The sequence below is a fragment of the Echiichthys vipera genome (genome assembly GCF_963691815.1).
Source record: "Echiichthys vipera genome assembly, chromosome: X".
Classification (NCBI taxonomy): domain Eukaryota; kingdom Metazoa; phylum Chordata; class Actinopteri; order Perciformes; family Trachinidae; genus Echiichthys; species Echiichthys vipera.
Window position 1 is genome coordinate 31,754,513 of NC_139825.1, and position 20,813 is coordinate 31,775,325.

At 39.0% G+C, this 20,813-nt stretch overlaps 2 protein-coding genes across 6 annotated transcripts in view; one reads left to right on the top strand and one right to left on the bottom strand.

The window, feature by feature from the left end:
* The first annotated feature begins 876 nt into the window (after positions 1–876).
* On the top strand, positions 877–10,289 carry LOC310965444 (calcium-binding and coiled-coil domain-containing protein 1-like). 3 transcript variants are annotated; one of them, XM_083939045.1, is made up of 14 exons: positions 877–934; positions 1,502–1,650; positions 1,740–1,842; positions 3,120–3,334; positions 3,498–3,710; positions 3,867–4,015; positions 4,101–4,170; positions 4,756–5,010; positions 5,094–5,219; positions 5,541–5,636; positions 6,720–6,807; positions 6,887–7,041; positions 9,179–9,261; positions 9,664–10,289. In XM_083939045.1, exons 2-14 carry the CDS (start codon positions 1,519–1,521, stop codon positions 9,689–9,691), a joined length of 1,713 nt encoding a protein of 570 aa, XP_083795171.1. In that variant the 5' UTR covers positions 877–934; positions 1,502–1,518; the 3' UTR covers positions 9,692–10,289. The 3 variants fall into 3 exon arrangements, with proteins under 3 accessions (XP_083795171.1, XP_083795173.1, XP_083795172.1); XM_083939046.1 differs by having other exon boundaries at positions 886–934; positions 1,507–1,650; XM_083939047.1 differs by lacking the exons at positions 3,867–4,015; positions 4,101–4,170.
* A 228-nt stretch (positions 10,290–10,517) lies between these two features.
* LOC310965445 (retinoic acid receptor gamma-A-like) overlaps positions 10,518–20,813 on the bottom strand; it is a 43,322-nt gene continuing 33,026 nt past the window's right edge. For 2 of the 3 annotated variants that reach the window (XM_083939048.1, XM_083939049.1), the window contains 7 exons: positions 17,960–18,108; positions 16,491–16,632; positions 16,196–16,359; positions 15,869–16,045; positions 15,462–15,666; positions 15,168–15,326; positions 10,518–14,284 (listed from right to left, as the gene is read on the bottom strand). In XM_083939048.1, the coding sequence (XP_083795174.1) occupies positions 13,962–14,284; positions 15,168–15,326; positions 15,462–15,666; positions 15,869–16,045; positions 16,196–16,359; positions 16,491–16,632; positions 17,960–18,108 (1,319 nt within the window). In that variant the 3' untranslated portion in view covers positions 10,518–13,961. The remainder of the gene's footprint in view (positions 14,285–15,167; positions 15,327–15,461; positions 15,667–15,868; positions 16,046–16,195; positions 16,360–16,490; positions 16,633–17,959; positions 18,109–20,813) is intronic. The other variant, XM_083939050.1, reaches the window with a different exon arrangement.

Here is a 20,813-nt window from a genome sequence, read left to right on the forward strand (position 1 = left end):
AAACACAATGACCTGGATATATGAAACGGGGGAAATCGGGTCGACAGCTTTACATCAGAGCAACCACAGTATTGACCTACCAACAGTCTATCTTACTGTGTTAACACACTAATGTAAATATCTAGTTCTTAAACTGTCTGCCATCATAATCATCATCATCATCATCATCATCATCATTATCATGATCATCATCATCAGAGTTCTTTCTCACCACGTGATTCCCCCAAACTCACCGAAAACACCACTACACTGCCATCAAGTGTTCACAAGTGGGACTACGATTCTTACACAATCACACACACTTTGAGAATAAATTTAGGGAATATTATTTATTACGTGTATCCATGTCACTGAAACATGAAATTGGCAGAAGAGTTTTACACAAAACATTGTTGAAAACCCCATGAAATGTAATTTCAGAGCAGTTTGCAAATAAATTCAGAAAATATCCACATTATGAATTAATCCCACATTGAATAGTTTTCTTCATATTGTGGATGTGCGTTGTCAGACAGGGCAGTCAGCTGTTTGCATGTCTTTCACTGATTCCAGGACAGTGATTTCACTGAAGTTGTTATGAGGAGAAATGTTTACCTTTAACACAGTGCTCCCCTTTCTTCACCCCCTCCAATGCCACTACTGAGAATTGCAATGAGCAATAATTACCAGCAGCAGATCCTGTGTCTTAGAACTATAACCCATAATGGGAGTTGAAGTCCACAGCACTGCTTTGCCTTGTGATGAGCTATGTACTCATGAACTGCATCTCCCATGAGACATCAAGCTTTGCTCATTTTACTTGAGGGGGGGTCGACATGGTTCAGGAGATGTTGTGAAACTCTTGCATCTGACAGGATTGCTCATCATTTATCCTCAGCTCTACCCTTCATGAGGTAGCAGAAAAGACATCACATTAATATCTCAGCAGAATAAGGTAAGAAAACATTACAAATGTATTCATTTAAAAATCCAAGAATACAGCTCTCAATTGTTTCGTCATTTTGTCTTTTTTTAAATTAATTCTTTTTTAATTAATGATTGACTACTTTACTCAGGCAAATTGTTGAATTAGTTTAGGTTGAGTTAAATAGAAGCCATGTTAAACATCATTGTTTCAGTATTGGAATATAAAGGCTAATGATTGTCTTTTATGATCAATATCTAACTCTAAAAACTATGTTTCAATAAGGTTTTGATCATTTATAATATGAGCTAATATTATATGATGGTGTTCATTTAAGAAAAAAAAATCCTTACATGTATACAATGCAACAGTGTTTTTTTGTTTTTGTTTTGCAGATTTAATGCCATAACGCTAGTGTTCAGTAGGTTTATGAGCTTGCTGTTTGTAAACATATTGTATGGCCATAGGTGGCCGGTGTTATGACCATGCTGCATTCCTGATCTGATGGTGCTATCACCTTTCATCAGCTGTTCTCCTCCAGACTGAAACTGGAGGTTCATGTTCCACTGGATCCTCACATGTTTTCTTCCTGAACAGCACAGGTTCCTGTTACCATGGATGAACAGCCCAAGGTGGTGTTTCGAAATGTGGGGCAACTGTACTTTCCCCAAACCAGAGTGGAGTGCCACTACAGTCTGACCCCTGAACATCAGTGGAGCAGCAGTGACTGGATAGGGATTTTGGAGGTAGAGCAAAATTAGGTTTTTTTTTGTTTGTTTGTTTGTTTGTTTTCTTAAGGTTTTGTGGTTTACATGTGTTTATTATCATGCTACAGATGGGCTGTTCTTCAGTGAAACAGTATCACACATATACATGGGCCCTTGTTCCTGAAGGTTACACTGAAGGTACCAGTGTCCGCTGCTGTGTACTTTTCCAGGGTAAGAATTCGTCCATTTAAAAAATGTATGACACAGTTGATAATTCTATATATCTTCTTTATATTTTTGATAAATGCACTGGAGTACACTGCCCCATCACAGCAGCCAGTTAAACCACTAATCTCAGTCGCTTTTGGAACAAAAGCTGCTTAATACAGCATAAACACCAATGATGAGCAGAACTTAGTGGGGACAGATTCAAAGGTCATTTGTGTTGGTCATTGAGGATTAATTAATGGTCCCATATTGTGAAAAGTAAGATTTCCATTTCGTTATGAAGCAGGTTGAGGTGCTATATACACAATCAAACTAGCAAAAAAATTCTAAATACTTGATTTATTCTGAAAAGCTGTTCTTTTTTTATGTTCAGAGTTTGATAGAATATCTACTGTGGCTATACCACTGCTGTACTAGCATGTTTTTTCAAATAACCAAAAACCTTTCTTTGTGAAAAACACAGTGAGCAAAACGGTCAACATATGGTCTTACTGGTCTTACGGTCATGTAACATAAATGACCATTTAAACCATCAGTGGCAATAGCTTACACTCCCTTACACTAGAGATATACATTGTATCACAAGATATAACCTCAACTAGCATGAATGAATATGAAGCAGATATGACATTGACATTGTTTAAGTTCAGTTTATTTCTGTTCTGACACAATGTTACAGTTCTCTAAATCGCTCACTGTTTTTTTTCACAAAACAAGTTTTTGTTGAAGTGCCTTGGTCCGTCAAAAAACATGCTAGTGCAGCAGTGGTATAGGCACAGCCAATATTATATCAAATTCTGAACAATAGAAATATAACAGTATATCAGAATAAGTCAAGTACTTATAATTTGTTCTCCAATTTTGATCTCCAGTGTGTATATACTGTGAGAGCATCAAAACACTCAATCCGCAGAGAAATGCACACAGCTGGTATGCAGAAACTGCACATTTAAACGATCCATCAGGGCTCCAATACGTTTGTGATGTCACAACTGCACAATATATAGGTAGAAAGTGCTGCTACAGTCATTCCCACGCAGAAAGCACAGATATGTAAGACCCTTAAATGCTGACTGTATATAGTATAGTAAGTATATACTCAGACAGACAGTAGGATAAAAATAATAATAAAAGAATAACATATTAAGGGACCTTTAAGAGCATGCTGTGCTTCACTATTCATATTTTTCATCATTAATTAATAATTATGATAATAATAATAATAAGAAGAACAATAAAACACATGTAGTATTGTTGTTTGATGTGTCTACTTGATACAGCATCCTACCTGCCCCGCCCCAGTCCTGTGGAGTATCAGTTTGTATACGTGGATAAGATGGGAAAGGTGTGTGCCCGTAGTCGCTCCTTCATTTTCTGTACTCCAAAGCCGCTGGAGGAGCTGGAGACTCTGAAAGAAGAACGAGATGAGGAGGACGGAGGCGAAGATGGAGACGATGAGCTGCTCCTCGTCATCCCAAGGGCTCAGCTGCTGCAGGTTGAAATAAAAAACAAATAAGCTACTTCCCCAGTAATAATAAAAACAAGGCCCTTCAGTACAACTACTGTGTCCTGTAAATACAATGGAGTAGAAAAACTAATATGATAATATATATACATTTCATATTCATAACTCTCCTCTGACCTCATGTTGTGAATAGAGTCGGCTGGAGGAATGCTTAAAAAAACAAGCGGATATACAGCAGGCTCTGGACCTGGCAAAGGAGGAGACAGAGAATGAGAAAGAGAACAGCCTCAAAGCACGGATGGAGTGGGAACGTGAAACAGAAGCAATGAAGGAGGAGATCTCCGAACTCAGAGACAACGTGAGACACAACTGTGAGACGTTGAAGATGATGGAGGGCAGGCACAAGGTACAGACGGTTCATGCCAACAGGTTTCTGTGGGAAGACCTCTCATTTTTTACCTCCACCAGTTTGATATCATTGATAACTAATGATATATAGAAAAATACACACATAGAAAAATAGTCTATAATATTTTTTTCCTTCTCTCTACAACATTGAAAGAATGTGAAATATAGTCAGGAAAATCTGACATCTGAACTGAGTAAACTCATGGCTGAAAAAGCTGAGAGCCAACAGCGAATAAAAGACCTGGAGGAGGAAATCAAGGTCCTGAAAGACAAGGAGAAAGAAGAAAACGCGGAATTGGACAGGTACATGTTTGGTCATATGCTAGCTTAAACATTTATCTTGGTATATGTATTTCCCTAGGCCTAAAATGAGCTTTTTGTCCAATAGGTTGAAGGAGAGAGTAAAGAAGACATCCGGGCAAATGAAACACGATGAAGAAAAGAGAAAGTGCCTGCAGGCAATTGATTTATGTTTCTTCTTTTGTATAAACATTCCTTAAAAGGTCCCATATCATGCTCATTTTTCAGGTTCATGCTTGTATCTACTAAAACATGTTTACATGCTTAAATGTTAAAAAACAAATGTTTTTCTCATACTGTCTGTCTGAATATACCTGAATTCGTCCTCCTTCTGAAACGCTTTGTTTTAGCACCTGTCTCTTTAAGTCTCCCTCCTGAAAAAGCCTAGTCTGCTCTGATTAGTTAACGTTTTGCAGGTCTTCCTCATCTGCACTCTTTGCATCTCTGCACCGTCAATGCAGCTGTGGACCGACTGTAACGGCACTGTAGCTGCTCTTTCTACCTATGTGTAGTATATTTGTGACATCATTAAAATACAGAAGTTCTGACGGCTCATTTAAAAACACAGTTTCTGAATATAGGCTGTGATCATGTCAGCATTGTAAGACTTTCACATTATTTATATAGCAGCTTCATAATAAACAGTGGCATGAAAATCTTACTTTTTACAATATGGGACCTTGAAATGGTGAGGTATTATCATGCCAAGTTTTCACTTTCTGTTACCTTTTGTCTCTGTGCAGGTGGAGAATGAGGCTGCTCTGGTGGAGATCCGAGGGCTGCAGGAGCGTCTGGAGGCCAGCGAGCATGTAACTGAGAGCCTCCGTAGGGAGCTGAGAGAGCTTGGCACCCGTCAGGGCCATGTCCACACTGAGCTACATCAAGCCCGGCTGCAAGTTGCTCAGCTCACCCTGCTGCTGTCTGAAGAAAACCTGGTCCTCAGGGAGGAGCGCGCCAACTGGGCCCTGGAGAGAGAAACTTACAAACATGCATCAGAAGTGAGGATACAGCAAAGCACATACACACTTACATGTATTCCTGACTTTGTTGTTTAACTTGCTTTAAAAAAAAAAAAATGCAGGGGGACACAAAGAAATTACAAGAACTGAGCTGTGAGGTACAAAGGAAGGAGGAGTGGCTCCAGGAGGAGAGGGTGGAGAGGGAGAAAGTAGAGGCAGAGCTCGAGCGAGAGAGAGACTGCAATCGAGTAAGTAAATGAAAGTACATCCCAGTCACTATTATTCAACACAAAAACACATTCAGCCCTAAATATAACTCCTCGTGTGCTACAAATCTGCATCATCAGTTACTAAGATTACATTCTGGAAATCGGAGAATGACGCCAGAGCCATGGCGTAGTTATTTTATTACTCACATAGGCACAAATAGAAAAGCTTCCATGAACACTGAGTAAACACTGCTCCTCACTGGCGTGTGATCGACAACAGCAGGAAAGAGGCCATGCCAGGTCAGATGTGTGGGTGTTAAGATGGTCTGAGTATAATGCCACTCATGCTGCCCCCTATAGGTGCAACTGAGTGACACCAAGCGAGAGCTGCAGGAGCTGAAGGCCAATCTGAGGAAAGTCCAGAAAGAGAGAGAGGAGCAGCAGGTGGACAAACAGGCAAGGATTCCTCACCAGTTATACCACATCCATCTTGCAGGCCGATTAAGTTAAGAGATGTGTCCTTTAATCAAGAGTTTTAATTCCACCTGCTTTTAACTTTTGCTCAAGTGCCCAATGCAGTTTGGAGCGAAATGTGCACTGATTCAGGATGCCCTTATCAAATCAATAAGATTGTCAATCAGAGATTTCAGATTTCCCATATTGTAAAAAGCAGGGGTGAAAGTAGTTTTTTATTTCTTGCCGGTACTAACATATTGACCCATGGTTCACGCGCAGTATACAGAAAAATACACTTAATTATTTATTATAGTCTACTGATCAAGCATTCACTAGAACGTATCACTCCAGTACTTTTTTATCACACTAGTATCACTCTTTTCATCCCCCTATCACCCCCCTGGTAAAAAGTGAGATTTAAAGAAACAGGCGCTAAAACGGAGCGTTTCACACAGAGCATGAATACAGGTATATTAAGACAGACAGTGTGAGAAAAAAAAAGTGTTTTTTGATATTAAAAAATGTAAACATGTTCCAGTAGAAACTTAAAATACAAGTGTGAACCTAAATATAATCATGATATGGGCCCTTTAAGTATTCTCATTTACGTTACAATACTAATCCATTACATTTCAGAGGGAAATATTGCACTTTTTACTCTACTGCATTTATTGAAGTTACTAGTGAAGTACACATGAATACATTAGTAATTAGAATGCAATAATACAATATATATTATTCTTAAATGGGCCATTCTGCATAATGAGTACTTTTGCGAAATTAAAGTATATTTTGATGCAACTACTTTTACTTTCTACTTGTAATGGAGTATTGTGGTATTTTTTTTTAACTTAAGTTACAGATATGAGTATGTCCACACTTTACAGTCAACATGTAGCACAGTTGATAGTGTTGATAATTATATCTTCAATTAAAACATTATTTCATGAACTCCAACTTTAAACAATACCATTATAACAGTTTACATTGAAAAAACACTAAAAATTTAATTAACTCAGTTTTTATCTCTTGTCTTCTTAAAATCTTTCTCAAATCTATGTCTTTGAACATGGACACTCGCAGGACCTGGTGTACTACATCCGTCAGTTAGAGCAGAGGTTGGGGATCGGGCCAGAAACTAAATCAAATGGGGAAAACGGCACATGCATCTGTGAGTAATAAATTGTCTTTGTAAACAGCACTGCTCTGTAATGAACACCAAAGTGAAGACTCTGTTGGTTTTAAAACAGCTCCTGACTCTACCTGCGAGGACGATGAGGATGCTTCATCAGCTTCCCCCAAATCAATCTGTGGGACTCTTTTCCAGTCCACTCACCTGGAACCGGCCGACGGAGCTGAGATGCTTGCTGCTGAGACACACATCCAACGTAAAGAAGACAGACAGGTATGCAATCCCATTCACACATTAACCAAACAAAGTTTAACACCACCTGCATCAGAGCTAACAGACCCGAGGAGGCAAATATTTGACTAGTTGCCCTCTTGCAAGTTTTTGCTCCACTTCCTTTGTTGAACACTGAGATGTGAAGCTGATTGGTAGAAAGAAGTCATGGCGATGTTTATTCTGAGGTTTAAAAGAGGAAACGTTGAACAAAGACTTGCAAACTAAAACACCAAAGTTGTTAATTCAAAGAGAAGCACAGATGGTTTACGGTAGTCAAACTAAATTATTCCTTGATACTCAACATTGCTGGATAAAGAACAACTTGACTTGACAATCACATATTTTTAACATCTGTCAATACAAAACTTTCTCATCTCTCAAGTAAGTCTTTTATCAACGTGATTAGTTCGATTGTTGTTTATTTCACAATATCCACCAAAACCCTGTACTGTAGGTCAAAGATCGAAGCATGTATTCACAAAATATTTTAGCTTACCACTACGAGGACTCCTAAATAGCACTAAAAGCTAAGGAATCCCTCTTAAAACCACTATTTTGGATGCCAAGCATCTCTGGGTCCCTTTCTCTCTGTCTATCTTTCCCTTTCCCCCAACCACTCAAGACAAATGGCCATCCACCATAAAGCCAAGTGTCTGTCGTATGAAGCCTGTTAAAAGGAAGATTTTAATCGCCACTGTTGCTGTTTGCTCATGGGGGAATTGTTGAGTCTCTGTAAATCATAAAAAGCCTAGTGTGGTCTAGACCTACTTTATTTGGAAAGTGTCCTTAATTCAATTTTTATGATTTGACCAAGCCCCAACCACAGCGACTTCCTGCTTGATCCAATAAGGTCCAGTAGGGGCAGGTTTCATAATAGAGCAATTTCAAATTGACCCCCATATTAAACAGGCCGGTTTTCTCAGCATATTTAAACCTATTTAAGGTCTGGTACCAAAACACATTCTAGTCTGTATGTTTAGCTCATATCTCCATGACAACACTGAGGGGGGTGAATTATTCTGTACCAGGCTAGTTTTTATTTTATTGGAGGTTAAAGTTCCCTCCCCCCCAACGTCACATCAATGCCCTTTTTTGGTAAGAGGAAATGAGGTGGAGTCAAAATCTGACAAGATGGGAACTCCCATAGGCGAGGACAATTGGATCAAGTTGAGAGACCTCGATGCAGAGGCTACGTCCATTTTTTTTTATACAATCTATAGATTTGACACTATAAATAAAATTAAATTTAACTGAATTGAAAACCTATTCACAAAGCTGAGACCAACTTTTACTAAGTCAAACTCGTACATGTCTGGCAGCTTGTTAACAATTAGCGGGATTATGACAACATGGTAGTAACGTATCATGGCTGATAGTGTGAGGTGCAAACGAAACACCAAAGTGGACTTAAGAATAGTTTTAACTCTTTGCCCAACTTGTGCATGAATTGAAGGGAAAGTTTGGGAAAAAAACTGCAAAACTCAAAAAGAAGCGTGAGAAAATATTTGTCCAGCTTTCCCACTTTAGGACATTTTAAGATATTTTGTGAGTTGCTTTTAGTGACTACTTTAAACATTTCACAGGTTAAGGAGCTTTTTGAAATATTTTTAGACCAAAAATGTATGACACGCCCATTTCTGAAAGAGTTATACCTAAAACAGTAAGTTAGGAGCTACTTTTAGCCTTGAGATGTTGTGAGAATACGGGCCCAGGGTTGCAGACTAGTTCATTTCGCTACCTTCTAACCAACAGTCTTGTTACAAGACAAAAAAAGTTTTTATGTAAATACTTTTACTCAAATGAGATCAGTTATGAGCTTTTTTTTTTTATCTGTGTGTAATTAGGACTTGTTTTACAAACCCACATCTGTAAAATGCCCTTCATGCACGCCAGTTTATTGAAATGTGATTGAAGTTATATTATCTATAGATCATACTGTACTTGATATATACATCGGAGACATATATTAAAGGTTCTATATTGTAAAAATGAGATGTCTTTTTTGATTATAAAGCAGGTCCTGGTGCCATGTATATATACTGTGAAAGCAAAATAAGTATGAACCTATCCCCTTTAAGATATTTAGATGCTAATAAAATTGATTATATGTTATATTAAAATACGTCTGTTCCCTCAGGATGTGATGAGGCAGCACTGTGAGCCCCCAGCTGGTGAAGAGAAGCGACTGATCCTAGTAGAACTCGTCGACCCTGTCCTGAGGTGACACTTCTGTCTTTCTACCAGCCACGCAGTACACACCCTGTTCCCCTTCTCCACGTCCGGAATCGCCTCTCCTAAAAATATTATGTGATGACTTCATTCGCACTCTCCTCCCTGGCCGACTGGTTGCTGTTTTAGAAAAGCTGTCGTTCCCCTCACCAGGCACTTTTTTTCCTCATGGAAAGAGTCACTAGAGAATAAAAATAAAAGTGTAAATAATATGGCAAAACAACGTATAAATAGAGTAAAATCGCAGCAATGATAAATTAATGTCATGTATAGAAGTAGAGATAATGGATTCAATTGTTGTTGTTTTTTACCAAAAGTTTTGTCTTTGTTTTTTGTTTCATTTTTGTCCTCAGCAGGTTCTGTAAAAACTTTTAATCCTCTTTCTCTCTGCAGTGAGCTGGCCAACTCCCCCATGTGGTGACAAAAAAGAAAGATGGACGGCAAGTTGCTTGTTTACCACTGCGATAGAAGTTCATGCGGGTCATAAGAAATCCTTTGGGATAATTCTGTTGTTGTCTTTTAGCTGTTTGTGTGGAAAATGGCCTCCACAAATGTCATATTTATAGTGCAGAGCTTTTACCTCTTGAGTGTTTTATTTAAAGACAACGGCACAATTTTTTAAATCCTAAGTGTATTAATGTTGTATAACTGCTTAAGGATGAATACAATTCTCCTTTCATATGCAGATTCCAACTGTCTAAAATATCTTTTGTTTTTTTATAGACTCTATTAGTAATCATTATATTTTCTAGTTTTTTAGCTGATTAAAAATATGTTTCAGCTGTTTTGAGGAAAGTGTTGTTGATGCCATGATTAGTTTGGGTTTAAGACATCTTGTTCAGCCCATAACCTCTGCATGTGAGTGTGAATCCTGAAACCCTGACAAAAGTGTGGGTGTGTGTGTGTTACAGCCAAGTGTGAAATATGTTGCAGCTTGTTGAGCAAAGAGGCAGGTTGGAAGAACATGAAAGTTAATTTATGAAACTTTTGTTTTATTGATCTGAGCTTCTGTTGGAGAGACTGAGCTCTTTAATAAAACATATTATGATAAATACATATTGCTGAAGGTCTGTATTTTGTAAAACTTTCTGTGTAAAGTGATGGCAAAGAAGACGACAACTGGACAATAAGAGGTCTGAGAACAAAAAGCGTCTTTATCAAAGTACAAGAAAGACAACAAAAAATAAGAAAAAAAAATCTAAATGTAAAAACAAGAACAGGACAGCCCAGTCTTTGTTTTTCCGTGTGTGTGTGTGTGTGTGTGTGTGTGTGTGTGTGTGTGTGTGTGTGTTTGTGTGTGTGTGTGTGTGTGTGTGTTTGTAAGAGCTATTTTGGTATAAGTACAATTAAAATAAAACTCATGAGGTGTCTGAATCCCTGAACATGAAGACAAGTTATTTGCACACTATAACAATTGTGTTTATAAAAAGACATCAGTTAAAAAAACTACACAATGTAACAAAGATAAAAATGGTTCCAGCTTCAAAGTCATTTCATGAAATTTCCTCAATTATACAATACAAAGTGAATGCATTTCACACCAATGACCTCAATAAAATATTCATGAATTAAGGTTGTTTTGTTTTTGTTTTTTGTTTTTGTCCAAATGTGATGTAATATCTTTGGTATTTTTTAAATTTGTGTTACTCACATGCTTACATATAGAGCTGAGGCCTTTATGACCTCTTCCATGGCTTTTCTATTGCACCAGCTCAAATTCAAGGAAAGGAACACGTTTAAAAAAAATAGAAGTTAAAGAAAAACAACAGGAAAACATTTTATTACGAAATATCATGGTTATGTGATATTTAAATACTAAACAACATAGTATGTGGAATTGGCTGACGATGTGCAAAATATTGACTGTGTGCATCTCTCTGTGAATGTTTGTATATGACAGATGATGATGACTCTTCTACCTCAGTCATAGGAAAGTCAGAAATGACACTTCAAAAGGCTAAAACATCATTATGGCGTCAATGTTGATTATTTAATACTTAAATCAACTTCTGCAAACTTGATGGCTTATGTCTGGTGCTAAAGATATTTGACTTGTATACACAATCGGTTTTCTGCTTCTATTCTCTATATCTTCTCTTTCTCGGCAAATTTCTCCATATATGATTATCAGAAACATGCAGTCCTATTTTCAGATAATCTTTTTTATCTCCACTACATCAAAAATATGTTGCAGCTGCACTGCAGTGTTTCATGCTATGAAGGGCAACATGCTGATGGAGAATCTTTTCCCTTACAACTATTAAAGAGTTCAGTTAGACTCACACTGTCCTCATTACACAGATAATAACAATTGTATACATCTCGTGTAAAAAAACAAAAACAAAACAAAACTCTATAGTCACGATGAAAAACAAATTATAGGTATTTATTTTACAAAATCCATGTATTTCATCACTCATTAGATACAGCACACATGGACACACATTATTTGAATCTATCCTCCTGTGCTTCAGTGGACAGGTCACCCACTGCAAAGCTCTTGTTTTGTTGTTAATTATGTTGGATGGTTGCTACCTCAGTTAATTGATTGTAATTTTTTTTCTTTTGGTCAGCTTACATCGATATCAATGTCCTCTTGTCTGATAGAAGTCTTTGGGTGAATTCATGTTGAAAAACTTTAAAGGTCCCATATGCTCATTTTCAGGTTCATACTTGCATTTTGGGTTTCTACTAGAAAATGTTTAGATGCTTAAATGTTCATAAAACACATTATTTTTCTCATACTGTCTGTCTGAATATACCTGTATTCACTCTCTGTCTGAAACACTGGTTTTAGCGCCTGTCTCTTTAAGACCCCTCCTGAAAAAGTCCAGTCTGCTCTGATTAGTCAGTGTTTCTGGGTCTTCCTCACCTGCAATCTCTGCGTCTCTGCACCGTCATTGCAGCTGGGGATTGACTGTCATGGCACTGTAGTTGCACTTTCTACCTATATATAGTATAATTGTGACATCAGTGTGTACAGAAGTCCTGACGGCTCGTTTAAAGACACAGTTTCTTAATGCAGGCTGTGTGCATTTCTCTGTGTCTTGGATACTTGCTTTATAATAAAAAAAAGACATGAAAATATCACTTTTTACAATATGGGACCTTTAAGTTTTTTTTGCTACAAAACCTATTTTATGTTTATTTTTTTAAAAGAAACTAGTAATTGGACTTCTGTATAAATGCTCACTGTGGATTATGGCAGTAATGACAGTGGACTACATTACATCTCTACAACATCACTGTGTATTGGTAAATGCTCTCAGTTATACACTCACACACAAACGTGCACAAACACAAACGCACACACACAACACACACACACACACACACACACACACACACACACACACACACACACACACACACACACACACACACACACACACACACACACACACACACACACACACACACACACACACACACACACACACACACCTGAGGTTTTCTGTGAAGTAAACTTCTTTTAAGGGTTATGTTTGTTTGGATGATTCTTTGCTCCCTCTTACAATATGAAAATATTATGGCTTACATGTACCTGGTAGCTGTACCAAGGGCAAGTTCAGCATGATTAACATCTTCAGTTTTAAATAATCCCTACTCCTTAGCATAAGATGGTTTTTAAATTGAAGATGGGGGTGTGATTTTGGAGCATTTCTGAGAGAATACTGTATTGACAGGTGAGACATGGCCCTGATGGAATCAACCTGAGATTGTGTGATGACATTAAATCTACCCTGCAGATTCTTTAGTTTAAGTATTTAAAAAAAAATGATTGTGTGTACTTTTGTGGAGATATGGAGAAACGCTGCTGCATATGTTTTGCATGATTTGTTGGGAGTTGTATTTGCATCAAAAGCACTAGAGCTGAAATTACAGTCTTTATCTCATCCTCTTTCAGATGTTTTACTCATCAGATCTATTCATACCACGTGCTTGTCACATTGTGAGATTGAGTCCTGCTCATGACCTGCTCTCCATTAGCTATTGCTCTATTTACCTATCTTTGTTTTTGCTTTCTACTGTGTCCAAAGATGCAGAAATGCATACAATTAAAGAAAAGATTAAGAAAAAAAACACATGTCCAGTCAAATGTGAGCAGGACTGAGTGGAAAAATATACATAAAAAAGCAACACAGAGTCCCACAAAACAGGCATAAAAACAGAACAGAAATGTGTACATGCTTAGAAAAACCATACAATAAAAAAATATGTTGCATATCTCTGAAAAGTAATAAAAGCAATTCTAAGAAAACATTTGCGGCAAATTGACACCGCAGAGTTTTGTTGTTGTACTGTATTTTTACCATCAATTTTATACAAAGCATAGCCCTTATAGATAGCGGAGGAGTGCATTTTCTTCTTTCCACCACCTCATGTTCCTCTTTTGGTGGACGAAAAACTTTTGAAATATCTTTTAGACAGTCTCATTTTGGCACAGTGATTTTTCACGCTGCTCTCCTCGACCCATTGACATTTAGTGCTTTTGCTTCTCCCACTCATTGCTTCCTATACCTAATTGAACACACTTGTCTTTCAGTCAACATGTACAGTATAATGTAAATGTGTGCTGTATGCAACACCGTTGTCGTATAAGAGCCTAATTCTGTGAGGTTTCTGGGAGGAGATATTCCTCCGCGAGGGCTCAGTTATCTGAAGGAGGAAGCAGCATCATCGTGTCTCTCTCACTGCGTTTTCCCAGTCACACCTTTCTTTTGCACGCCTGCCACCGCCGCCTCCCCAGACGGCTCACCGTCACTGTCTGCCCCTCGCTCTTTCTCCTCATCCCAGTAGTCGTCCTCTTCTTCCTCTTCTTCCTCCTCAACGGTTGACTCGTCTGCAGCCTTCTCCTCTTGTTTGATGGACTGAATGGCCGGGGGAGCGGCTGCGGCGCTGTCCCCTGAATCACTGCTGTCCTCGAAGGCCTCTGGGTTCTCCAGCATCTCCCTGATCAGTGGAGGCATGGGGCCTGGGATCTCTGTCTTCAGTGTGACAGCTCTTTCAGCCCCTAAAGGGAAACACATACACACATATACAGATACTTATTTAAAGGGTAGTGTATAAAAAGGACAGGAGGAAGCCTCTTCAGCTAGGTCCATGTTTCACGTTTCCTTTTGTTTGAGGAAACAATGTCTCCAAGTGCACTTATATGCAGATGATGGTATATTATCTCTGACAAAACTGTTTTGCAGACATGATTTTTAGGATACAATGAAACTGAATATTTTGAATTTGTCACCAGTTGATTTATTTTTTATTCTTTTATTTTGGAATTAAACTCTTCATATGCTTTATTATTTTCAGCTAGTCACCCCCTAAATATGTCTGGGCATTGTTTAGTTTGTTTTACACCAGTGCCAATACAATACTTGAGTTAAAGAGTTAGTTTGGATTTGGACACAATAACACAAACTAACCGATCGAGGCAGCAGTAGACTAGCAACTCCTGTGCAATGTAAATTTACTGTTTTTGTCAAAAGAGTCTGGTTGCTTTGCAGAGAGCATAAATGGATATAACATGTTCAGTTCCCCCTGTTAATGAAATATGTTGAAAAAATTCTAAATAAAGAGCACACTCAAACTGATCTATTTTTAGGTGGCTAAAATCTGTTTAGCTGCTGCCCCCATCCACAGCAGTATATTGCTTAGCTTCTGTGCCTGTCCTCCTGCCTGTTTCTCCAAACTGGAGTCATCTACTGTAGGTAGTAAACTGTACCTCATAGAAACCCACTTAAAAAAAAAATCTGAACTATCCCTTTAAATGCTGTCTTGCCACAAGTAGATGCACCAGAACTGTTTGTTGATCCTCAGTACTGTGCAAACATTTTGGAAGGCACTTAACCCAGCCCTACTTCTAATCTGTGGTATCAGTATGTAAAACCTCAGCTGACCTTTGGTGCTGATTCCTCGGAGGTCAGTGACTTTCATTAGCATCCGTGGAAACATGTGAGGCTTATTTGGGCGTCTGCGGCGGGTGTAGATCTTCAGAGCCTCTAGCAGCGGCTCCTGCAGCTTGTCTACTTTCTGTGGCTCCTCCAGATCCATACGATCTGAAACAATGAGAGAGGGAGACACATTTGAAGAGGTAACGAAATTGTAGAACAGCTGGCAAATCATAACGAGGGAATTGACAACAATAAGGAAAACATTTTTAAAAGCTGATAGCTAGTGATAAAGATACCTACCTCCGCAAATGAGGCAGATGGCGCTGAGTAGGCCCGTCTCTGTGTCGTCCATCTCCAAAGGCAGCAGCTGACCAGCAAAGGCAAACACCAGGTCTGTGAGCGGGCCGAAGCCAGCGTTATGCATCTGGGTCCTGTTGAGAGTGAGGCCATCTGAGAAGGTCATTGTGTCTTGTTCTGGGGTGTAGCGAGTGCATATCCTCAGCATCTAAGAAGGGGAAGATAATCACAAGACAGAGACAAAAGAAAGAAAGTGGGCCTTTAGTAAAATGAGGATGAAGTAATATGAAAAAATGTATGGCAAATATTCAGAATAATTGACAAGTTAAGCAGCGTGACAAATGAGAAAGCGTGAGGGAGGTGGAAGGGGAGTTGGTTAAATAGAAGTAATAAGAGCATGTGGTTGGTACCAGGATGTCCAGACATGCAGATTTGAGGAGGGTGATCTGGTCAGCGATGGTGAGCGTAGTGAAGCCTGGTAGCCGCTTGGCAAACTCCACAATCTTTATAATGCACTTAGTGGACAGCTCACTGAACTTATCCCACAGGCCCAAGTCCAGCTGTACTCTGTGGTCAGCACTTGAATTCTGAGAGAGAGAAAGAGGGACACTTTTGTCTGTGTGGCTGTGCAGATCCCATATAGTGTTTGTCCTTCTGCCAAAGCGGTGAGCTAATGCTTGAGTGGAGTGTGAGTATCAAGGGGTGGACGTGATTATGCGTTTAAAAAAACAACTCACTGTAGTGTATTTTCCTAGTTGGCACAGAGATGGAAAAGTCTCTTGGTGAGCTTTGCTAACTTTGTTAACCAGCTCCTCCAATTCTCCGCTCAGCTCATAGTTCTCTGGCAGCACAACCTCCTCCTTTACGTCCTTCTTCTTTTTGTTCCTGTCGTTGCGCACCGCTAAGGGGAAACACATGCACAAGGTTACAGCTACAAAAACTCCTCCCCCCCTTTAGCTTACCCACCTCTACCATGATAGTTAAGCATTATATTATACAATAAAATTATTTAGGACTTTATTTTCTTCCCACCTTCTTTGGACATGCCAACCTCAAAGCACTTCTGCAGCCGACAGTACTGGCAGCGGTTGCGGGTCACTTTGTTGATCTGGCAGTTCTTGTCTCTGTGGCAGGTATACACCATGTTCTTTTGGATACTGCGCCGAAAGAAACCCTGAAACCAATAGAACAAAATATCTTTTACACTGCTTCATGACAGGAAAAAATAAATAATAAGATGTCAATAAGATTTCTGAAATATTTTTAACCACTTTAGAAGTATAGCTCTGGTCTGTTGGTCGACTGATCCGCTGCTTTGCCCCACACTGAAATATCTCAACAAATATTGGATTGATTGCCATGATTTTCTGTACAAATATTCATGGTTCCCGGATAATGTATCTTATATGGTGATCCCATGACTTTTTCCTCTAGCACCACTATGAGGTTCCTGTTTGTGTTTTTTAGTGAAATGTCAACAACTATCAGTACAGACATTCATGCCTAATGAAATGTAATAACTTTTCATCTAACCATCGTAAGGTCAATTTGTCTTATAATTTCATTCAAAATACCTGCAAAACAAATAACATTTCCATCATCCTCAGCAGTTTTTAAACCAATCAGCAAATGTTAGCATGCTAACATAATAAACTCAACAACTTCTAAAAGTGGTTGCTTTTGGTTGTCGAAAAAGAAATATGATTGCCATTTTTAGTCACTGTATATTTTGAGCAGTTAAGATACTTTGCATTTATACATCAGCCTAATAGTGACATCAAATACCCAAAACAAATGTCCATTTTTCTTTTCATTCAGGTTCATCTGGTTCTTTGTAAGTTGAATCAATTTGCACGATTGCTTGCGATGTTGTCGGTTCAGCTGAACCTTTTTTTACCTCACAGTCAAATACCTAAAATTGCTTTGCCATTGTCTCTCTTAAACAGAAGCCTGAGTGCATGTGAGTAAATGCACAAACGCATGTGTAGCGCTGTCAGTTGCAATTGTCTGGTTCATGTTCTGACTGGAACATCAATATTTAAATATCACTGATGCAACAAATATTTAAAATGTATGTTCATGTTTTGCTGATTTCTTTACCTATTTGTATATATTCAAAGGTGGTTGCCACTGGTGGCCTCCAAAGGCCAAGAATCGGTTGCCAATTTCTTTAAACAGTTGCCAATGGCAACCTAGAAACTGTTATTGTTGAGCCCTGACATGGTTAGCATTTTTATCAATATTGTGATTGTGAGCACATGCATACCATTAGCGGGTCCCATACAGCACAATGTTTAGCTCTGTTACATTAATAATGTGCAGTATTTGCAAAGATACACTAGAGGGCAGCTTAACAAAATGAAACAATGCAGCTGTGCAGTGCTGACATCTGGCAGGCTCTGGCTGAACATCAGGCTCTTCAATGGATTATCAGCTGTTCACTTCATACATATATTATATAGTGTCCTGTAAACCCTTAATTTGTCTTTGGCTTCACTCACCTTGCAGCCCTCACAGGAACTCACTCCATAGTGATAACCAGAGGACTTGTCCTGGCACACAAAGCACGGCTTGTAGACCCGAGGAGGAGGAGGAGGAGAAGGAGAGCTGGGAACCATCTCCTCTGAGCTGGTGCTCTGGGTCTCCACCGCTGCAGAAAGAGAGAAAAAGAAACTCTAATCATATCAGAACATCTTGTTTACATAAGTTCTTAACGTCTTTGAAACTATGATGAAAGCTAAAACACCAACTGATTAAGAGAAAATAGCCAACAAACAACCCCCAACCCCATGTAGGTCACCCCTAGGAGCCAGAAGGCAAGCTCAAAGGCAGACATTTTTAAGAGAAAAGAGAGGGGAGGGGGGATACTGCTGATTGACAGGGACTTAAAAGAGACACAATTAGCTGATGGCCAGATGGCCCTGCTGATAAAATGCTGATTGGCAGCTGAGATTTGATTGGCTTCTCCATTTACCAGTGAGTGGGGGAGCAACATACCTCTGTTGACTTTTTGAGTGACATCTGAATTTTTGCATCTCTGTGTGTGTGTGTGTGTGTGTGTGTGTGTGTGTGTGTGTGTGTGTGTGTGTGTGTGTGTGTGTGTGTGTGTGTGTGTGTGTGTGTGTGTGTGTGTGTGTGTGTTGTGCGCGCATGCACATGTGCGAGCTCACATTTTTATTTGAAAGGCTGTCCAACCAGACCTGCCTATATACTTTCAGCACCCATGTGAACAAACAGAGGAGGGATGTTTATGAGACTCGGCTGTCTCCCTCTGTTCCTTCTCACTGTCTCGCTAAAGAAAATGGCACACTGTATAACACCATTTGCTCATTCAACTGCTGCTAATGAAAACGCTCAAAACAAACAACGTAAAGCTGATGCATAGATGAGTATAAGTCCAGCTGATTAATGGTTTTCTTTGCACATAAAAAGAGTGAAACACGCCTGGTCCACATTTGAAGGTGATGACTAAAGAACAACCAGATTCCTTCGAACATGCCTTTCAACTTTCACCTTCAGTCACCCCAACTTCACCTCCCTCTGCCCATTCTCACCCCCACCCCCTTGTTTCCTGGCCCTAAATTCCTCAGTGCAGGCTGGACAGGGTTTAATAGTTGCCCAGGCTCATAAGCGGCCCTATAAAGGTTGTGTCTGGGATGGGAAGGAGGCCCCCGGCTAGGCTGACGGCCTCTTTATTGGGATCCAGTCACCTTGGGCAGCTATTCACATCAACAGCTCTATCCTTGGATCCTTTCCTAGTAAAAATAAAGAATCTGGGGTCACAAACCCCAAAGTCACAGCCCCTCCTGCCACCTTCAATGGATAGCACAGGACTGAACCAAATGTGGCCCCCACCCCAACGCAGCAACCCCAACCTGAACCCACCGCCTGTCATTAACAAGAGTGGTAAGGTTTCAAAAAACAGAGAGGCAAAGGCACAAAGGAATAATCTAATAAAAACAGAGAGGGGAAAATAAAAAAGAGAAAGAAAGGGAAAGAAGGAGGTGAGACCGAGGACACAAACTTCCCAGTGGCCGAGAGGTTAAATAAAATCGTGACCATTTAACTTTGACCTTGACTGAAAAGGCCATAACTAAATGACCTGCAGCTCGCCTTAAACTTAAACAATGTGTTCAAATATGAAACAGCATTCAATGAGTCATGACTGACTTCATCCTGTTTCCGAGCAGAACTTACAACAGCTGTCCTGCAGCTACAGTATTCATCAAACAATCACTCTAATATCCTAGATAAGAGAAAGAAAGTGAGAAATAAACCCTGATTTAACTGGATAATTCTATGTTTTACATTGACCTTAACCGCTTCAACTGGTTATGAGAAAGTGGTATGTAGGTGTATAATTATTTAATAGAAGTGTGTTTATTAATCACTGGGGAAACAGTTTCTCTTACAATCAGAAATGGAAATACAAACCCCCCAACTGGGATCACAACCCACAACAGGCCGTTCATTTTTTGATTAGACATCCATAAATGTGGACATTTATGTTCATTTAAAGTCTCGGAGTGAGCCTAAACAATAAAGTCATTTGACTTAACAAAATGATTCTTAACACATTATTATTAAAAACAACAAGGTGACATTCAATAGTTCCTTCTGTTTCCCACATTCAAATGTCTCAGACAGTTTGGATGTTCAGCTTGTGTTCAGCTGGCTGTCATGTTGTTGAAGCTGAGCCACTCTGTGATGCCTAAGTCTTTAGTTTGCTTTATAATGCATAGTATTTTACATTTTTATATGTGATTTGAAACATAATGGCAATCAAACCTGAAACAATTTATCAATTAGCTCATCAACAAAAACAAAAAAAACACCCAGAAATAAGCAATGTTCTGGCCCAACTGCACTGGGGATGGGAATTGATCAGATTTAATTGATGCCAATGCATGCAATGTATTGATTATGCTTATCGGCCCGATTCTTTGTCAATTCCCTTATTTGTTCTTGATCATTTCTTTGGAAAAAAAGTTGGCCTCGACAGGTTTTCAGCATCAACATATGAGAGAATATTCCTCAAGCTTTCTTTTTTATTTAAGGTTTTTCAGGTTTTTCAAAGACAATTGCAAATAAACCTACTGCTTATTATTATAACGGCATGCTTTGAACAGTTTTTTCCTTACCGCCAAGTGTCCAGCAGCAGACGCATGAATTTGATGTCATTGTTTTGTAATGTGAAACTGTCTGAAAAACATGCTGGCATTGATGAAAGGAAGTGAAATGCTCAGAGCTAATACGACTCTGGTTAGAATTTCAATTTGTTACTGGTTCTCAACTGGAACTTCTTGTTTCCCATCAATAAAGTCAATAGCGTTCAATTTCATATTATTGTGATCC